Genomic DNA, 20655 nt, shown 5'->3' on the forward strand with positions numbered 1-20655 from the left:
TGAAAATCAGGATATATGTATACACACTGTATGAATGGAGAGATCCCTGTGGATTTTCACTATAGCACTGAGCCTGAACCGCAGAATCAACAGAAGATAGAACTAATCTCTGCGTTTCTCAATGAATTAGCACACAGTGTTAGGTAGCCTACACAATAATATAAGAATTATGTTTTCTTGTCTCTGATAGACCACCATCTTCTCTTTAATTTAAAAAAAGACTTTATATCTAGCCAACATTGCTAAGATTGGAAGAGTATGAACTGAAGTAAACAGTTTGTTTTTTATATATATTGAACAATATCAATTTACAAACTCAATAGGGGACAACAATAACAATAGCATATTAAGTATACAATAAACATAGGCATAATCTTCAGACACTTAAGGGGGTTGTGAGGAAAAAAATAAAAGACTCATACATGACTTTATACAATACCCAAGGGATAAGTATTTTATGGATTAGGGGAGAGCAGGGACGAAAGTACAATTTTTCAGAAAAACGTAATCTTTATGTTTTAGACCGATATATATATTTGCTGTGGTCAATAACTCACAAGTGTGGTCTATCAATAGCAGGTGGTATTTTGTACAAATGTAGAACGACTACAGTATAATTTCACTTTGAACATAAGCTGCACAATGTTACTTTTGACCCCATCAGGTGGGACGAAAATAACACACAGGTGGGTCAAAAGTAACACAACAATACAGATAGATTTTTTTGTGTTACTGTTGTTTTTATTAAACAAACCTGACTATGACTTTGTTTATATGTAACTGCAAACATATTTTGTCCTTTATCTTTGCAAAAAAATTATTAAATTACGTTTTCATTTTAAATGTTAAAGTTCATCAAATGTAACCTGACAGTACAAACTTGAATTGTTTAGAATATTTTTTTATTTGCAATGTCAATCTATTTGCTAAGTTTTTTCTTCAATAGTATGAACAATATAAAAATTTAATTAACTTGCCATAATATGCAATAAATATATATATATTATAGCGGGATCAAATGTAACCTGACAGTACAAACTTGAATTGTTTAGAATATTTTTTTATTTGCAATGTCAATCTATTTGCTAAGTTTTTTCTTCAATAGTATGAACAATAAAAAAATGTAATTAACTTGCCATAATATGCAATATATATATATATATATATATATATATATATATATATATATATATATATATATATATATATATATATATATATATATATATATATATATATATATATATATATATATATATATTATAGCGGGACAAAAATAACAAGTGTTACTTTCGTCCGGCCAGGAAGTCCTGACATATAAACACGAGATTACTTTTATACTGAAAAACTCTGAAAAGACAAACCTTCAGGGTGTGTAACAGCACTAAATAAACAACCTGTAGATTGATCATTACTGTGACACATGAAACAAGAAACACAACTTGTAATTAGAAAAAAAGTGCTGCTTCATTAATTTACTTGCCGTAGCCTACAGATTAAACAGTAGTAAAAAGTTGTCAAACTGGATAGCTTTACACATAAAAGTTTAGCTAGTATTTTTTAACACTAAAATCATGTTAACAAGTGCATAATTTGCTTTATCTTTGAAATTGTGATTGATAAGGTTTGATCCCATTTACTTGCATTTACTCACCGTCAGGCAGCAAATGGCCAAGTTTGTCCAGAATCATCCAGGTGTTCCGACATTTCCGTGGAGAGAAGTTTGCAGCTTTCACCAGTTTTCGGCAAAATATAAGCTTGAAGATCTGAACGTTTGAAAGTAAAGAATTTCAGACATCAATATTAGCATTGTATCTTTTTTGCGTAAAATCAAATAGTTATTTGGCTGAGAGGCCTATCAAAAATTCATTTTCTTTTACATTTTTTCACAGTTGTAATTTACAGCAATTTAGCATATATCTTCATTTTTTATAATTAGAGTTAAAACTATAATATAATATTATTATTAGCGCATAGAGCGCATCCTCTCACTCCGCCTCACTACCTCCTCAGGGCCTACACACATCTTTAGTGTCTACGCCCCCACACTCTGCTCCACAGCCGAGGCCAAAGATGCATTCTATGAGGTGCTCGAGACAAGGATTAGAGAGATCCCAGCGAAGGAAAACCTGTTCCTGCTTGGAGACTTTCACGCCCGGGTAGGCGCAGCCCACACCTCTTGGCCACGTTGCATCGGACACTTCGGCGTTGGCAAGCTCAACGAGAATGGACAGCGGCTACTTGAGCTCTGCTCCTTTCATGATCTCGCCATTACCAACACCTTCTATTCCACCAAGCCCCACCACAGAGTGTCTTGGCGACATCCCAGGTCGAAGCACTGGCACCAGCTGGACTTTGTCATCACTAGAAGACCCATGCTGAACCACGTGCTCCTCACGCGCAGTTACCACAGTGCCGACTGCGACACCGATCACTCCCTGGTCGGCAGCATGGTGCGTCTCCGACCCAGAAGGACCCACCAATCCAAGCAGAAGGGCCGGCCTCGCAACGACATGGCCAGAACCTCAAAGCTTGAGCTGCGTGAACGCTTTGCCGAGGTCATTGATAAGACCCTGGAAGACTGCCCCACAGACAGCGCCACAGCACGCTGGGACTTTATCCGTGATGCCATATACCAGGCCGCCTCAGACACCTTCAGAAAGAGAGCCAGGAAGAACGAGGACTGGTTCGAGGCTGGGATAGAAGAGATGGAGCCTGCCTTAGCTGCCAAGGGTGCTGCACTTCTCATGTACAAGAGGAAGCCCTGCGAGAAAACACTGGCCGCCTACAGAGAAGCCCGCAACAACGCCAAGAGGGTCGCCCGTAGGTGCGCCAATGACTACTGGCTGAAGCTTTGCAGTGACATCCAGACCTCTGCAGACTGTGGAAACCCCCGTGCCATGTACGAGGGGATGAAGAAAGCACTTGGACCACGTGTTATCAAGATCGCACCCCTCAAGTCCACCTCCGGCAACATAATCAAGGACCGTGGCGAGCAGATGGAGAGATGGGTTGAGCACTACGGGGAGCTGTACTCTAGAGAGAATGTCGTCACTGACATAGCCATGGAGAACACCACCCCACTGCCCACCATAGAAGAATTTGACTTGCCACCCACCATCGAGGAGCTCAGTAAGGCCATTGACTCGCTGTCCTGCGGGAAAGTACCAGGCAGTGACGGAATCCCACCAGAGATTGTGAAGGCCACAAAAGAGAGCTCCCTCCTTGGACATCTCTATGAGCTTTTGCTACAGTGCTGGGAAGAGGGAACGATACCCCAAGACATGCGGGATGCGAAGATCGTCACGCTCTACAAGAACAAGGGCGACCGCAGCGACTGTAACAACTATCGAGGGATCTCTCTCCTCAGCATCGTGGGAAAGGCCTTCGCCAGGGTTGTCCTCAACCGCCTGCAGGTACTTGCTGACCGTGTGTATCCCGAGTCACAGTGTGGGTTCCGGGCCAAGCGATCAACCATCGACATGGTGTTCTCCCTCAGGCAGCTGCAGGAAAAGTGCCGCGAACAGTCCCCTGTACCTCGGCTTCATCGACCTGACCAAAGCGTTTGACTTGGTCAGTCGGTCTGGCCTCTTCGCCCTCCTCCACAAGATTGGATGCCCCCCCAAGCTTCTGAAGATTGTTGAGTCATTCCACGACAACATGTCTGGCATTGTTCAGTACGACGGAGCATCATCGGACCCTTTCCCAATCAAGAGCGGTGTGAAACAGGGGTGTGTCTTGGCCCCGACACTTTTCGGCATATTCTTCTCCCTGCTCCTGCGCTACGCATTCAGCGAGTACGAAAATGGCATCATCTTTCACACACGGAGCGACGGGAACCTATTCAACCTTGCCCGCCTCAGAGCGAAGACCAAGGTGCGCAAGGTCCTCATCCGGGAGATGCTCTTTGCCGATGACGCCGCCCTCACTGCTCACACGGAAGCCGACCTCCAGCGACTCATCACCCTCTTCGCGGAGGCATGAACAGAGTTTGGCCTCACCACCAGCCTTAAGAACACCAACATCATGGGTCAGGATGTCAGCACCACTCCCATAATTACCATCGGAGATCACACCCTGGAGGTGGTGGATAAGTTCACATACCTCGGCTCTACAATCTCCAGCAACCTATCCCTGGATGCCGAGCTTAACGTGAGGATAGGCAAAGCAGCAACCGCCATGGCCCGCCTAGCGAAGCGTGTGTGGGACAACCCCATGCTGACCCTCAACACAAAGATGAAAGTGTACCAAGCGTGCGTGCTGAGCACCCTTCTGTACGGCAGTGAGGCTTGGACCCTATACACGCACCAAGAGCGAAGACTGAACGCCTTCCACATGCGCAAACTCAGACGACTCCTCTGCATCACCTGGCAGGATCGTGTCTCCAACGCAGATGTTTTGGCCCAGGCAGGCTTGTTAAGCATGTTCGCCACCCTCTCTCAGAGGCGCCTGCGCTGGCTCGGACAAGTATGCAGGATGGACGATGGCCGCATCCCGAAGGACATCCTCTATGGCGAGCTCGCCATCGGTACACAGCCAGCCGGTCGACCCGCCCTGCGCTACAAGGATGTCTGCAAGAGGGATCTGAAGTCATGTAACATCAACCCAGCATATCTCGAAACAGCAACTTCCGACCGCTCTAGCTGGCGTGCAAATGTCATAACCGGCGTCAAGCAGGCTGAGGAGAAGAGAGAGATCCAGCGCGAGGAAAGGAAGAGCCGCAAACAGCAGAGAACCCAGCCTACCACTGCTCCCCCCATAGTACCCACCACGGACTACACTTGCAGCAAGTGCGGCAGGAGCTGCAGCTCCCGCATCGGCTTATTCAGCCACAGCCGGCGCTGCTGCCCCACAATTAAATAAATACTCAGGTGCAGACTCCATTGTCTCTAGAGACAGAAGGATGCCACAGATAATAAAAAATAATATTAATAGGCCCTTATACTCACAGCCCTGTATACAGCCTACATATTACAATAAAACCAATTAAAATAAGACACTTGCACAACAACAACAAAAAAAGAGATTATAGTGCCTATATTTTATATTATTTTATACTAGTATATTTTATCCTCATGTCCTGACTGTCACCAACATCAGAAAATCTTTAACATGCAAATGTGTGTTGAATTATTGACATATTAATTTAAAGTCTGAGGGTTCGGCTGAGATAAAGAAAAAAGAAAAGAAAAGTTAGTGAACCTCTGGTCTTATTGAAGCTGAGGAGAGAAGCGGTTGCAAAAGAACATGCGCTCAGAGGTCTGTGTTGCTTGTAGACTGAGAGAGAGAGAGAGAAAAAAGGCCCCCTGTCGATCGCCCCCTGTAGGAGAAAGAAAGAATGACGAGGCTGAGCTGTCTTTTGCCACACGGAAAGCGTACAGAAGCCAGGGATAAAGCAAAATGAAAGAGCACTAAATGAAGCGATTGAATTTAAAATGATAAAGGAACAATTGTCAGAGCCGATCTAGTGAAGATAAAGCAAAAGCTTACAGCACCTGGTATTCCCAGGCGGTCTCCCATCCAAGTACTAACCAGGCCCGACCCTGCTTAGCTTCCGAGATCAGACGAGATCGGGCGTGCTCAGGGTGGTATGGCCGTAAGCGAAGGTCTCAGCCAATAGAGAGCTATTTAAAGAGGGGACACCGGCAACAGCCCTGCATGGCTCAGACCGTTGCAAGACGGACAGCAACCATCCACTGTTTTCAAGTCTTTATTTACTAAAAAAAAAAACTTTTATAGGCTATAGGCCTATATATATTTTTATCTATATGCTATATAATAAACTGAGTAGCCTACTCTCGCTTCATTGAAAGCTGTCTCGGTTTTAGATTAGGCTATATGTCGATTCATTCTGCAGACACATTTTAATATCATTTGACATTCCATTTTATTATTAGCTTTTCATCAAGTCACACACCAACTGCAGGTCCCGCACGAGCCCCCATTTGGGAAACCCTGAACTAGAAGAATAAGAAAGAAGCAGAGAAAAACAACAAAAATAAATAAATAAACCCAGAAAGAAACAGATCTATCACAATCCAGTTAACAGCCCCATCAATGAACACTGTAAAAAATACTGTGCCCGTTTTACTCAATAAAATTGAGGCAACTATTTGCATCAGCTTTTTGAGTATTTTAAACTCATTTTATTTGTGTTTATCCTATTAGACTTTGCATGTTTTCAACTTGGACTCTTAAGTAATAGCAACTCAATTTTATCAATTTAGAAAATTATAGTTTTAAGTATATCCAATATGATCTTTTAAGTAATATTTACAAATGTCTCCTTGTAAGCCACACATTAAGTTACTTTTTTCCAAGCTACCTGTTTTAAAATATAAATTTAATTATTTTCCAATTTTTTTTAAAGTACCATGAAACAGTAAACAGCATCTCAATACAAAACATTTATTCACTTTAAAATGACAATGCAACAGTGCAAAACACAGTAGCTTATTTTTTCACTTTTACATAAAGCTGACTTCAAGTAAAAAAAACAAAACGTTATGTACTACAGCAACAGTATTTCATTTTCGTATAACAGTTTTTTCAATGACCATTGGTCTGTTTAACCCACTGAGAACAGTAATTCAGTCATCTAATTAAAACAAAGTTTCGAACAATGTTAATAACATAAAATTAAAATACATCATAATTACTACATCAGCTGACAAAAAAAAATAATCACTGAGAAAAATGAACACCAATTTAAAGGGTTAGTTCACCCCAAAATGTAAATTCTGTCATTAATTATTCACCCTCATGTCGTTCCAAACCTTCGTTCATCTTCAGACACAGATGAAGATATTTTTGATGAAATCCCAGAGCTCTCTGATCCCTCCATAGACAACAATGTGATGAACACTTTCAAGGCCCTAAAGTATAGGAAAGACATAATTAAAATAGTCCATGTGACTCCAGTGCTTCAAACTTAATGTTATGAAGCCACGAGAATACTTTGTGCGCAAAAACAAACAAAAATAACGACTTTATTCAGCAATTTAGCTTTAGCCTGTTAGCGTTAGCCAAGCCGTGTAATTCAAGGCAAATTTAAGTATTTATCAATACAACATTTAGCTTTATCCTTGCTATATTTAAAGCATCAAACCATTGAACAGTTCATATTTAATGTCATTCTTACCTTTTTTAGTGTCGTTGGGTTGCCAGCAGTGCAAATTCAGTCCTGTCACCCATCAAAATGGCGTCTGTCATGAACATTTGTGTTTTTACAACAGCCAAATCCCCTTGTTTAGACTTTTAAATACATTTTACTTAAAAAGTATCTCGAAAAGGCACACATCTAAAAAGCCTAGTAAACATTACTCAAGATAATACACGCACCATTTAATTGTAAAAAACATGGTTTTACAACAACATTATATTAAATAAGTTACTCAAAATATTAAGTATAGTAACAAACATAGATTTATTTGTTGAAAATATTGAATTTATTTTTGTTACAATTACAACCCCACAGTCTTTTTTCCCAGTGAATGATATTATTACAGATTGAAAAGTAGTAAAAAGTTGTCAAACTGGATAACTTTACACATAAAAGTTTAGCTAGTATTTTTTAACACTAAAATCATGTTAACAAGCGCATAATTTACGTCTGTGGCTTTATCTTTGAAATTGTGATTGATAAGGTTTGATCCCATTTACTTGCATTTACTCACTGTCAGGCAGCAAATGCCTAAGTTCAGACTCCTGAACTCAGTCACGTGACTTCACTTCACCCCGCACACGCATAAACATACAGTTTTTTAACATTAACATCCACATACTGCAATTGCACTGCACTTTACTTTCCTATTGTTACTGCGTAACAACCTGTAATAAACCTTGCACATTATACTTCTTTATATATACATATATATATATTTTATGTTAACCACTTATTTTTAAGTCTACAGTTTATCTCACTTATCATATCCACATATTTTTTATATTTTTATTTTTATCTTATTTCCTATTTTTATCTTTTACTTGATTTATTTATAATTCTACTTATGTTAATACTTTTTATTCTAATTTTATTCTATTTCTATTTTAATTTCTTGTAACTGTTATTTGCACTGTCCATGGAGCGGACCTGTTTACATTTCACTGCCAGTTGTATATTGTGTATATAACTGTGTATGTGACAAATAAAACTCTTGAATCTTGAATCTTGAATCTTGAATCTTGAAGTTTGTCCAGAATCATCCAGGTGTTCCGACATTTCTGTGGAGAGAAGTTTGCAGCTTTCACCAATTTTCGGCAAAATATAAGCTTGAAGATCTGAACGTTTGAAAGTAAAGAATTTCAGACATCTATATTAGCATTGTATCTTTTTTGCGTAAAATCAAATAGTTATTTGGCTGAGAGGTCTATCAAAAATTTATTTTCGTTTACATTTTTTCACAGTTGTAATTTACAGCAATTTATATCTAAAAACTTTTATAAGTAGAGTTAAAACTATAATATAATAAAACATTATATTAATAGGCCCTTATACTCACAGCCCTGTATACAGCCTACATATTACAATAAAACCAATTAAAATAAGACACTTGCACAAAAAAAAAGATTATAGTGCCTATATTTTCTATTATTTTAAACTAGTATATTTTATCTGCATGTCCTGACTGTCACCAACATCAGAAAAGCTTTAACATGCGAATGTGTGTTGAATTATTGACATATTAATTTAAAGTCTGAGGGTTCGGCTGACATAAAGAAAAACGAAAAGAAAAGTTAGTGAACCTCTGGTCTTATTGAAGCTGAGGAGCGGTTGCTAAAGAACATGCGCTCAGAGGTCTGTGTTGCTTGTAGACTGAGAGAGAGAGAGAGAGAGAGAGAGAGAGAGAGAGAGAGAGAGAGAGAGAGAGAGAGAGAGAGAGAGAGAGAGAAAAAGGCCCCCTGTCGATCGCCCCCTGTAGGAGAAAGAAAGAATGACGAGGCTGAGCTGTCTTTTGCCACACGGAAAGCGTACAGAAGCCAGGGATAAAGCAAAATGAAAGAGCGCTAAATGAAGCGATTGAATTTAAAATGATAAAGGAACAATTGTCAGAGCGGATCTAGTGAAGATAAAGCAAAAGCTTACAGCACCTGGTATTCCCAGGCGGTCTCCCATCCAAGTACTAACCAGGCCCGACCCTGCTTAGCTTCCGAGATCAGACGAGATCGGGCGTGCTCAGGGTGGTATGGCCGTAAGCGAAGGTCTCAGCCAATAGAGAGCTATTTAAAGAGGGGACACCGGCAACAGCCCTGCATGGCTCAGGCCGTTGCAAGACGGACAGCAACCATCCACTGTTTTTAAGTCTTTATTTAATAAAATAAAAAACTTTTATTGGCTATAGGCCTATATATATTTTATATATAGGCTATATAATAAAGTGAATAGCCTACTCTCGTCTCGATTTTAGATTAGGCTATATGTCGATTAATGCTGCAGACACATTTTAATATCATTTGAAATTCCATTTTAAAATAAATAAATAAACCCAGAAAGAAACAGATCTATCAGAATCCAGTTAACAGCCCCATCAATGAATGATATTTTTATTACAGATTATTACAGAACAGTAGTAAAAAGTTGTCAAACTGGATAGGCCTATAGATAGCTAATTTTTTTACATTCGTTTTTAAAACAAATAGAGAGGGTTTACTGTTATTCCGTTTTCTTTTAGGTATATGATACTTACCCAGAGTAATAATAATGTTTACATCAATGATATAGAGACCGAGTGTATGTAAACATGCACACACTTGCATCACCGAAGCTCACAGGCGCCATCTTGTGCGCATAGTCCAATGCTTCATAGTGCAGAGATGGGATTTACTGAATGCGGCCCCTTTAAGAAATACGACACCGCGCGCACTGAGAATGCGCAGAATGTTGTTTACTTTTATCCTATTATGAATGTAACAGTCTAATATACTGTGGTCTCCTGTAAATGTATGTTATGTTAATGTTCTTGCTAATGTTAAAGCAATAAAGAGAGAGAGAAAGAGAAGCGCACGAGAAGAGGCGAGTGCTGAAACTTTCACCAGTTGAAGCTGAAAGTGTCGCTGTTAATCGTGAACGAAGGACAAATGTGGAATATTTTCATCGGATGCCTTATATTTCCAGTCTGCAGGTGAGAGATGTTCCATATAATGTAAGAATTGATGTTTGTGTTGCCTAAATGTACATTTGTTGTATTAAATATAATACAGTAGTAGGCTATATTTATATACTCTCAAAAATATAGTCATTTATTTTGACTAGCCTCTATTCAGTCTGTACATAATGTGCATGATTTCTGTTAACTTTGTTAGATATCAGTTTAATTCAATATATTAATTGAAGAATTTGACCTGTGACTTGTTTCATCCGTATAAAATCTGGAGTCACATAAAATGAGCAACCTTTCTTTAGAGCTGTTTTAAATGCTACTAATATAACCATATCAAAATGCTTTATATTTCTAAAATCAAGCACATAGTTAATTTAATTATTTATTTAATTATTGTAATTTATAGGTGCAATATGTACGATTTTTGGATTAAAATATCCAAAAACCACTAGAACAATGTTATATTGTTGACTTGTGTACATCATCCCAAATGTTTCCAAGAATGTTTAAATCCAGAGAAATTAGCTATTTTAACCAGGACACGAACCGATACATCATACCCGCGTTACCCTTGATTTCCCTCGGTTTTATGGTTTTGTAGAAACACCAAATATGCTTTAATATATTATGTGTTTTATTAGACGGGTGAGCAACGGTTTGGAGACCTTCATCCACAGAAAACGAATCATTGTTATACAGCTCAACACAGTTAATCCTAGTTCACACTGCCCGATTTTAGCCCCGATTTTGACTCGCCGGCAGGTTTTGCGAAATCGCCGACAAATGCCCGAAATCATAGGCAAATCGGTGTGACGCGATCACAGAGAATCGCCAATGAGTCAAACTCCTGCTGTGTGAAATGTGTTCTGACTGAAAAATACATAGGCGATGACCGACAACCAATGAGAGAGCAAGATACAGTGCAGCGGGAGGTTCGGGGAGGAGTTCTAGACCATAATATTAGTATTTTAATAAATATATGTACAGTTATATCAAACAGAAACAAAGCACAAACATTTGCTTGATCAGCCGCAACAGCAGCACATTGCAATATTATTTATTTACCTCAAACTCTCTTTGCAGAACACAATCCTTGCTCCCTCTGTCTCCCCAACCATTTCCTCCACCATAATCTTTTTTTATTTTTCTCCATTTTTGATTTGATTTTTTTTTTATTTGATATCTTTATTTCGAACATGAGAGAAGAAAAAATAATAATAATAATAAAATACAATAATGTTCCAACATTTTAAAAGGAAAAAAAGAAAAGAAAAAAAAGTAAAGAAGAAAATTAAATTTAAAAAGAAAACAGAATCTTACTTTCCTGTATAAACATGCTTCTATCTCATGTACGAAAAGGAGTAGGAAGAAGTAAAACTTATGTACTCCTACCCCTTAAATCTTGTTTTCCTTTAAATAACATACATATGCCTACACCTACGCATATACATATACACATACACATCTACATATATATACATACACATATACACATCTCTATATATACACATACATATCTATACCCCTATAGCCACATAACACATACCTACATATAATCATACATACATACATACTTTACAATGACCACTAACAAGTATTTCAAATCATAACAGAGGAGCTCTCCTATTTTCCTACAGTACTTCTTGATACTTCTTAAAAATATTTTCTGTACACATTTTTTTAAAGAGGAATATGTTAGGGCATTGCTTTAATTTTTCATCTAATTTATTCAACAATTTAACTCCACAAATTGATAAACATAATCTTTTCCTTGTTGTTCTAAATCTATTAGTCTTAAAGTTTCCCCTTCCCCTTAAGTTGTACCCTCCCTCCCTCTCAGAGAACATCTTTTGTATATTCCCAGGCAATAACCTATTTCTTACTTTAAACATAAATACTGCAGTTTGATATTCAATTTGATCGTAATATTTTAATAATCTCGACTGCAAAAATAATGAATTTGTATGTTCACAGAATCCTGCATTATGAATGATTCTCATAGTTCTTTTTTGCATTATGACTAACGGCTGTAGTGAATGTCGGTAAGTGCTTCCCCAAACCTCTACACAATAGTTCAAATAAGGTAACAATAATGAGCAGTACAAGATACGAAGAGATTTAAGATCCAGCATATGCTTAGCCCTAGCTAGAACTGCAATGCTTCTGGACAGTTTGGTTTTGATGTATTTTATGTGAGGCTTCCAGCATATCTTTTCATCTATGATCACTCCAAGAAATTTATTTTCATTCACTCTTTCTAAGTTAGCCCCCTCTATCTGTATTTGTACTTGTTGCTTTGACTTACAGTTTCCAAATACCATGAATGTAGTTTTACTCAAATTTATCGATAATCTGTTAGTATCCAACCATTGTTTTATTTTCTTAAATTCTGAAGTGATTAATTCCGAAAGTAGCTGTAAGTTGTCTCCTGAACCAAATATGTTTGTGTCATCTGCAAATAATACAAACTTCACTACTTCAGATACTTTACAAATATCATTAATATATAATAAAAATAACTTTGGTCCCAGCACTGACCCCTGTGGGACACCACAGGGTGCACTGCAGTCTATATTTTTAATAACAATTCCAGTCTCACACGAGAATTCCAGTCTGATGCACGTGTGATCTTGCGTTGTTTCCTTCTCACTTCTCGCATGTGCTTTGTTGTGAAACGTAGTTTGCGGACGGGACAGAGCTGTCGGCGATTTTCCCTCTTGTACAGTCATGCAGTGTGAAACCCCCTGTCGGGATGTGGGAGGTGAGGAAATTTTCCCACCGGTTAATCGACATGCGACAATACAGATAAAACCTGGTATCACCGGCGGGGGCTTCGCTAATTTTAAACCGAAAGTAAAATGCGCATGGAGCGGTGCGGAGCAAAGCGAAAGTTTTCAATGAATTTCTATGAAAGTTAAGCTTTCATAGACATGAACTGAAAACGCGTCAGACTGGACGCGCACCGTGAATGACTGTGCGGCCGTGAATGAATGCCCGTGTGGCCGTGCGCATTTTACTTTCGGTTTAGAATTAGTGCCAATTCGGGAGCGGGTTGCTTGAATTGTGGGTTCATTAGCCTATTATTCTTAATGAAAAACACAACAACAAAACAGTACAATGACAAACTCACTTAAATAGGTGCTTCTACATTTAGCTTTGAAACTAAATCTTCCGCGATCATCTTGTGGTATAATCTGTGGTATAATTCAGGCATCATCTGGTGTTATGCCTGAACACCGGCAACGCCGACTATCACAGCAAGCCTAAGGTGAAGACGACAACTCCCATGAATCCGCGCTCAATCTCGTCGTCATCAAGCTACGCCTTTGTTTTGAATAGACCTCTAGCAAGAAAAACTACATATTGTGGCTTTAATAGATGTATTCACGTTTAAATACACTAAGGGAGTAATAATGCACACCGAGGTGGTAATGTGGTCACGAAGCTCGGTGGCTGTTACACCTTGGGTGTGCATTATTTTTCTATTCATTCAACGGCACCATATGTTAAAGTAATTCCGTATCAATTCAGTAACTTATCAATGATTTTTCCAGATCTGGTCCTGTGGGCGTCAGTATCTCACAGTGATCACAGTTCACACCTGCAGTGAAGCCCCTCCCACAACAATTCACCAATAAATACTGGGAATATTCACATCATCCTACAAGAGAAGGACAAACTCCAGGTGTAGCAGCTGAAATCTGTGTGACTGTTAAAGATGGAGTTTATTACAAAGGAGATTAAAGAGGAGATTGAAGACATGAGTTATCCAGATCCATCCAGAATAAAACATGAAGATACTGAGGAACAAATAGGTTGGTGTCCGTTCTTGATTCTTCATTATTGCCTGCTTTAGTAGCTGTGAAATAATAATCAGTGTGTGGATGAAAAATGATAGAGAAATGCATCAAATGATAATAACCATGTTTTAATCGTATTAACAAGTGAATGACAGAACTGAACTATGCACATTTAACCTCATTGAACTGATTTTGACTGCTTAATATGTTTATTTTAGACCAGATGGAAGTGATGGAGCACAGACAGCAACTAAATGATGTAAAGATACTCTGTGACTTCAAACCTCAAGAAACAAAAGCCAAAAAGATTCACACCTGCTCTCAGTGTGGAAAGAGTTTCAGACAAAAAGGAACCCTTAACACACACATGAGAATTCACACTGGAGAGAAACCGTATACATGCACTCAGTGTGGAAAGAGTTTTTCTCAAGCATCAACTCTCAAATATCATCTGCTCTGTCACTCTGGAGAAAAAACATTTATCTGTGATCAGTGTGGGAAAGATTTTATTTCATCATCACATCTAAATGAACACCTGAAAGTTCATTCAGATGAGAAGCCTTATATGTGTTCTCTCTGTGGAAAGAGTTTTTTATGGCTGAACAGTTTTAAACAGCACCAGCAAACACACAATGATGTCAGAGATCATGTGTGTTCGGACTGTGGGAAGAGCTTTATTACAACTGGCGATCTGAAACTGCACCAAAGAACTCATACTGGAGAAAAACCTTTCAAGTGCTCATATTGTGACAAGAGTTTCGCTCGGTCTGGAAACCTGAAATTACATGAGCGAGTTCATACTGGAGAGAAGCCGTACCACTGCACTCAATGTACAGAGAGTTTCAGAGATGCAACAGGTTTAAAAAATCACCTGGTCATTCACTCTGGAAAAAAGCCATTTAACTGTGATCAGTGTGGTGCAATGTTCAATTTGTCAAAACATTTGAAAAGTCACCAAAAACTTCATTCCGATGAGAAGCCTCATGTGTGTTCTCTCTGTGGAGAGAGTTTTTCATGGCTACGTCATTTTAAACAGCACCAGAAAACACATGATGAAGTGAGAGATCATGTGTGTTGTGACTGTGGGAAGAGCTTTAGTAGAGTTGATTGTCTGAAACGGCACCAAATAATTCATACCGGAGAAAGACCTTACAAGTGTCCATATTGTGACAAGAGTTTCACTCAGTCTGCACACCTGAAATCACACGAGCGACTTCATACTGGAGAGAAGCCGTACTACTATACTATGTGAGAAGAGTTTCAAACATTTTATCAAGCCTTCTCACTCATATAAAAAAATGTCAACAGGCGTCAACAACAAAACAGGCAAATCTCACTCAGCTTAAATGTCAGAAATAATCAGTTGTGGAGTGCAGCCTTACATGTTTGAACCGGAGTCGGAAACAGATGGAGAGACTCGGGAAGAGGTTGCAACTTTTAGACTGCACTTTATGAGAGATTGATAATCCATAATAGATCTGCATAATAGATCCTCATAGATGTATCAAATAAAGCGTAATATGTGTAAAAAGGTAAAGCTTTAGCTTCTTGATTAATTCTGTCATCCAGGGGTAGATTCGCTTATAATTGTTTTTAAAAGCTTGGCTTTCTGCACAAAATTAAGCTCTGGTGTAGTTCTTCCTTTGCCGATTAATTACAGCTTTTCTTTAAAAGTTCATCTTGAAAACGGAGTGGATAATAAATTAACAACGATGTTGCTTGCGGTTTCCATTGCAAATAGCACTAGCCAATTTATCAGCTGTATTCTTTTTTTTCTGATCGAGTTCCTCACAGCGGGCGAAACACATCATCATTTTGATGATAGCCAGCCCCACCTATTTAGATGGTTGGTCGATTTTCCTGTCAATTGAATTTCGTCTCCCATTAGGCTTGTTCGACTTCATGCAGTGCTGGAAAAATCGGCTGCCATCTGACAAAAGCAATGCATTCTGGTTAGAAAATGTGTCCAACTTTGATCGGCGCTGCAGCCGCCTTACGATCACATGTGCCATCAAAGTACCGCGAGAGCAAAACGAGACAGGCCGCCTACACTCTCAAAAAAAGAGTGCAAAATTTGACCTTTTAAGTTACAAGGGGCCGTCACTGGGGTGGTACCTCTAAGTCACGGTTAGGCAAGTTCGGTCCTAGAGAGCTGATGTCCTGCAGAGTTTAGCTCCAACCCTTCTAAGCCACCACAATATAAAACTCATGGCTCCCAGCATGCATTGCAGCATTAAGTATGTCACCATTGTTGAGATTCATATGCTGATTATTGATATCTGTGTGCGTCTAAACTTTTTTCCCCCTAGAACGTATTTAACAATCAGAATTGAGAATGTCTGGTCTGTGGCAAGGAAGTATTGTTGGTGAATATTATTTATTAACATTTTTAGTCAGTGATGAGTTTGGTCAAACATTTTTCTTCATGATCAATTTTGTGACAGATTATGTGTTTTGTTAACACTGTAACAACCACGAACTCACATAAAAAGCCAATAGTCAAACTGTCCAACTAAAGTAAACAATGATCACCATAATGGTGACCGAGCATTTTCAATAAAACATCAACATCTAAACCTCTGTTAATTCTCAATAAGAGCTTCTATAGATGTCTTTCAGGGTTGGAGCCAAACTCTGCAGGATAGCGACTCACTTGGACCGAACTTGCCTACCCCTGCTCTAAGTAGAGGAAAACAATGGTATAATTGTACCCTAAGGACCAATTGTGTACCTTTCTATGTTTTGTTTCCCGAGGAAAAGGCTTTTGAAAGCTTTGATGACGACACGCATTATTCTCATTGGTCAGATTTTTGATGACAAGTACAACGCATGTTGCATGTTTTTTTCTTATACACGTTCCTGTATTTAACCAATCTTAATACTGAATATCTGATATTCAAACAAAACATTAACCAAAAAATTAAGATTACACTATCTAGTAAATATATATTCCTATTGTATAAGAGTAACAGTTTGGAAGAAAGCATTCTTGTTAACCTATTGCTTATTTGATACACACAAACAAAATTGTGCAAATAATAAACCTAACGTCATATTATAAAAAAGTGAACTAATACACTATTTTGAGACTCTTAAAGATATGAGGAATTAAAAACCAAAAGAATTCCATATAATTCCTGATACCTTTTATTTTATTGATAGATTTATAAGATATACCCCTAAGTAGTCTCATTTCTTCTTTTTTTCTTTCTTTTAGGATGTTTGGAATACAGTATCATCCTCTATATATTTATAAGTATGTATGTTTCTGTTATGCAATAAAACATTTTTTGACATGGTCCGTGTTTTATATGATCTATTTCCATGTCACTGTAATGTTATAGTGACATGTTTATTTCATGTTAAATATCTACACACAAAATACTTTGATTTACACTCGATTTCTCTAAGTTACACTGACTACTCTTACATGCAAACAAATAATCCATTAGTCCATTAATATAATGCATTAGTCCATTCATATAATACATTATTAATCGGATTGGCTGCTCAATCGGACTGAAAAACCTTAATGAACACCTTAATCGATCCGATTGAGCTCGATCCGAATGAAATCTGGATTGGACTGTAAGGGGTGGTTTATTCCTTTTCTAATCCAATCAAGAGGAAATGTAAACACTTGATCAGATTGAAAACCGAAACTGAAAGGACAGCGTATGTGCAATGACATAGAAATAGCGTAATGACGTATGCAGCGTGGAATAAACTGTTCTTCCTGTTGGTGAAAGTGTCATATCAATGAGTGTCCCATCCTTCTAACATTAGCCTTTCACTCAGCGTCTGTGAAGTGGAGCAGGACAACGTCCCACCAGTCCTTGTTTCGGAATCGGGCGTTTTGACTGCATGATAAATATAAGCAGCACGGCACAATGGTTCACATGCTCATAATCTAAAAAAAAAATATGATCACATAAATATTAAGTCAAATTATTAAACATTTTTAATTATTAAACTGATTCAAACAAATAAAGAACCAATGTAGGAGAATAGTTATAATGCGCAAACAACGGGAAACTGCATTTTTGTGCAGTGCGCATGTCAAAAAATCAATTCTGATTTAAAGCTTAATGCTGCGTTCACACCAAATGCGAATAGAGCGTCAAAATCACGTCTACTGCGTCTAGTTTCACGCGCAAACATTTTGAATGCATTTGCGCGTCCGCTGCGAATTGGACGCGCGTAGAAATCGAGCGCTCGAAGTGAAATTGACGCGCGTTCAAGGCACTCCAGAAGAAATATGTCATAAAACACCACTCTGCCTCTTTTCATTTTCATTAAAAATATATATTAAGCATTAATAGCCACACAAATGTGGCCCAGGCAACTCCTACATTATCTTCACTGCATGTGTATTTAAATATCCTTTAAAAATAAAGTTATGAAACTTCTCTTTGCCCTCAGTCAAAACGATTTGGCAGACAACAAATTATAGATTGATGACACCAAAGATCGCCCGTTAGATCCACACAAGATGAACCACTACAGGACATCAGAGCCAGCGGTAAACGTCAGATGACTCGCCGAGGAAAGGCTGCTCTCGCCGGGGTTATGAGCGGTGATTGCCCTGTGATTGCCTGGATCTCACAACTCCAAAAACACAATTTTTTTTTTTTAAATAGGTGCTCTCTTTATAAATAAACCACAGATTTGAGCTTTAAACAACCACATTCTCACCTGAAAAAGTCTTAAAACTACATTTTGTGACACAATAGTATTTTTAATTTATGCAGGGTTTCTCATCACTTCACTTCACTACCACGTGATAGCAGCAAGCAGGCTCCTGATTGGTTAACGCGGCGCGAATTGACGGCAAAGTTCAAATATTTTAACTCCGGCATCAAACGCGAATTCGCTTCAAACGCGTGAATGCACAAAAGCACCATTTGCGTGTAATGAGGCGGATTCGCGTTCTTCGCCCCGCGGGACCTCCAGATGCACGTCAACGCGCCTTTCCATTGACTTAACATTGAAATCACTCGCGCCAGACGCTCTATTCGCGTTTGGTGTGAACGCAGCATAAGACACACTATATTGTCAAAGGTATTGGGACACCCTTCCAAATCAATAAATTCAGGTGTTTCAATCACTTCCATGGCCACAGATGTATAAAATCAAGCACCTAGGCATGATGATGCTTCTACAAACATTTGTGAAAGAATGGGTCACTCTCAGGAGCTCAGTGAATTCAAGCGTGGTACCGTGATAGTCCATTCGTGAAATTTCCTCATTACTAAATATTCCACGGGCTACTGTTAGTGCTATTATAATAAAGTGGAAGCAATTGGGAACAACAGCAACTTAAGGCCACGTAAAATCACAGAGCGGGGTCAGTGCATGCTGAGGGTCACAGTGCGCAGAAGTCGCCAACTTTCTGCAGAATCAATAGCTACAGACCTCCAAACTTCATGTGGCCTTCAGATGAGCTCAAGAACAGTGCATAGAGCTTCATGGAATGGGTTTCTATGTCCTGAGCAGCTCATCCAAGTCTTACATCACCAAGTGCAAGTTAACTCCGTATTAAACGTTACGGATTAAGAATGGGATGTCATTAAAGTTAATGTGCATGTGCAGACGTCACAAAACTTTTGGCAATATAGTGTGTTTCATTTAAAACCCATAGTGACTCATATACTTTTGAGTGATGGAGAAAACGTGTGAAAGAAATCTCTTTCAGATCTCTTTTCAGAAACATTATTTTATTAATATGGGTTAGGGATTGAAACCCCATATTCAGGCTGTTTCTGTTTAGAACACTTTTTATTACAAAACTCTGTTCATGTACTTTCATTTTAAATAGTAACACATTACAGCAATGTAAAGGCAAACTAATTGAAATACACAAATATTTGTAGCAAAATAATTTGGAATTTGTATTCCAAGTATTGGTAAAAGTGATGTATCTGTTGCTTAGCCTACATCACGTGCTTTACTAGAGCACCCGCAGTAATTTCTTAAAGGTCCCGTTTTTCCTGTGTTTTTGAAGCTTTGATTGTGTTTACAGTGTGCAATATAACATGTGTTCATGTTTCGCGTGTAAAAAAACACTGTATTTTTCACACAATTTACTTATCTGTATACCGCTGTTTTGACTGTCCTAAAAACGGCTTGATGATTTCCTTGTTCTATGAAGTCCCTCCTTCAGAAACACGTAACGAGTTCTGATTGTGCCAGCGGTTCCCGTGTTGTGATTCGACAGCAGCTTAGCGCACGTTGCCCGGAAAGGTCACGCCTCTTACCATAACGTTGAGATGTATGCGCTCAAAGTACAGCGTCCCTGAAGGCCAAACAAAGGTGATTTGACTCTGGGATGAAAATAACAGCGTCTCGACGACATGGCGACAAACACACTCTACGAACGCAACACTTCCTCTTCTCCTCGTGGGAGAACAACAAGACCACGCCCCCTTTTTTGCATATTCTTGTGGGCGGAGGTTAGTCAACAAACTGTTCTACTGGCGTCATTAAAGCAGGGAGTACAGGGATGTAGTCCAAACCGGCCGTTCGCGGTAGGCTTTGAAAAGGAACTTCTGTTAAATAAAATATCTTGCTTGGCATTGAACTTTGAGCTTTATAATTTTACAGGTATTATTTATGCTCTAACAGCAACATTACACACTAACTAAAGTTTGAAAAATGGGATCACGAAGAACAGGACCTTTAAGATTTGATTTGATTCTGGGACCTGTTTAAGAATATGCGGCCCCTTTAAGAATAATGACGCGCACTGAGCATGC

At 38.8% G+C, this 20655-nt stretch overlaps 1 protein-coding gene across 4 annotated transcripts in view; it reads left to right on the forward strand.

Moving 5' to 3' along the window:
• Nucleotides 1-17199, forward strand: part of LOC307129956 (uncharacterized protein) — a 236371-nt gene extending 219172 nt beyond the window's left edge. For 2 of the 4 annotated variants that reach the window (XM_079822777.1, XM_079822776.1), the window contains exon 2: nucleotides 14119-17193. In XM_079822777.1, coding sequence (XP_079678903.1) covers nucleotides 14119-15152 — 1034 coding nt within the window. In that variant the 3' untranslated portion in view covers nucleotides 15153-17193. Of the gene's footprint in view, nucleotides 1-9872; nucleotides 10122-13654; nucleotides 13916-14118 lie in introns of those variants that run through there. The other 2 variants (XR_013816970.1, XM_079822774.1) reach the window with 2 other exon arrangements.
• The last annotated feature ends 3456 nt before the right edge of the window (nucleotides 17200-20655 follow it).

Source organism: Gobio gobio (assembly GCF_949357685.1).
Source record: "Gobio gobio genome assembly, chromosome: 8".
In the NCBI taxonomy this organism is placed as follows: Eukaryota; Metazoa; Chordata; class Actinopteri; order Cypriniformes; family Gobionidae; genus Gobio; species Gobio gobio.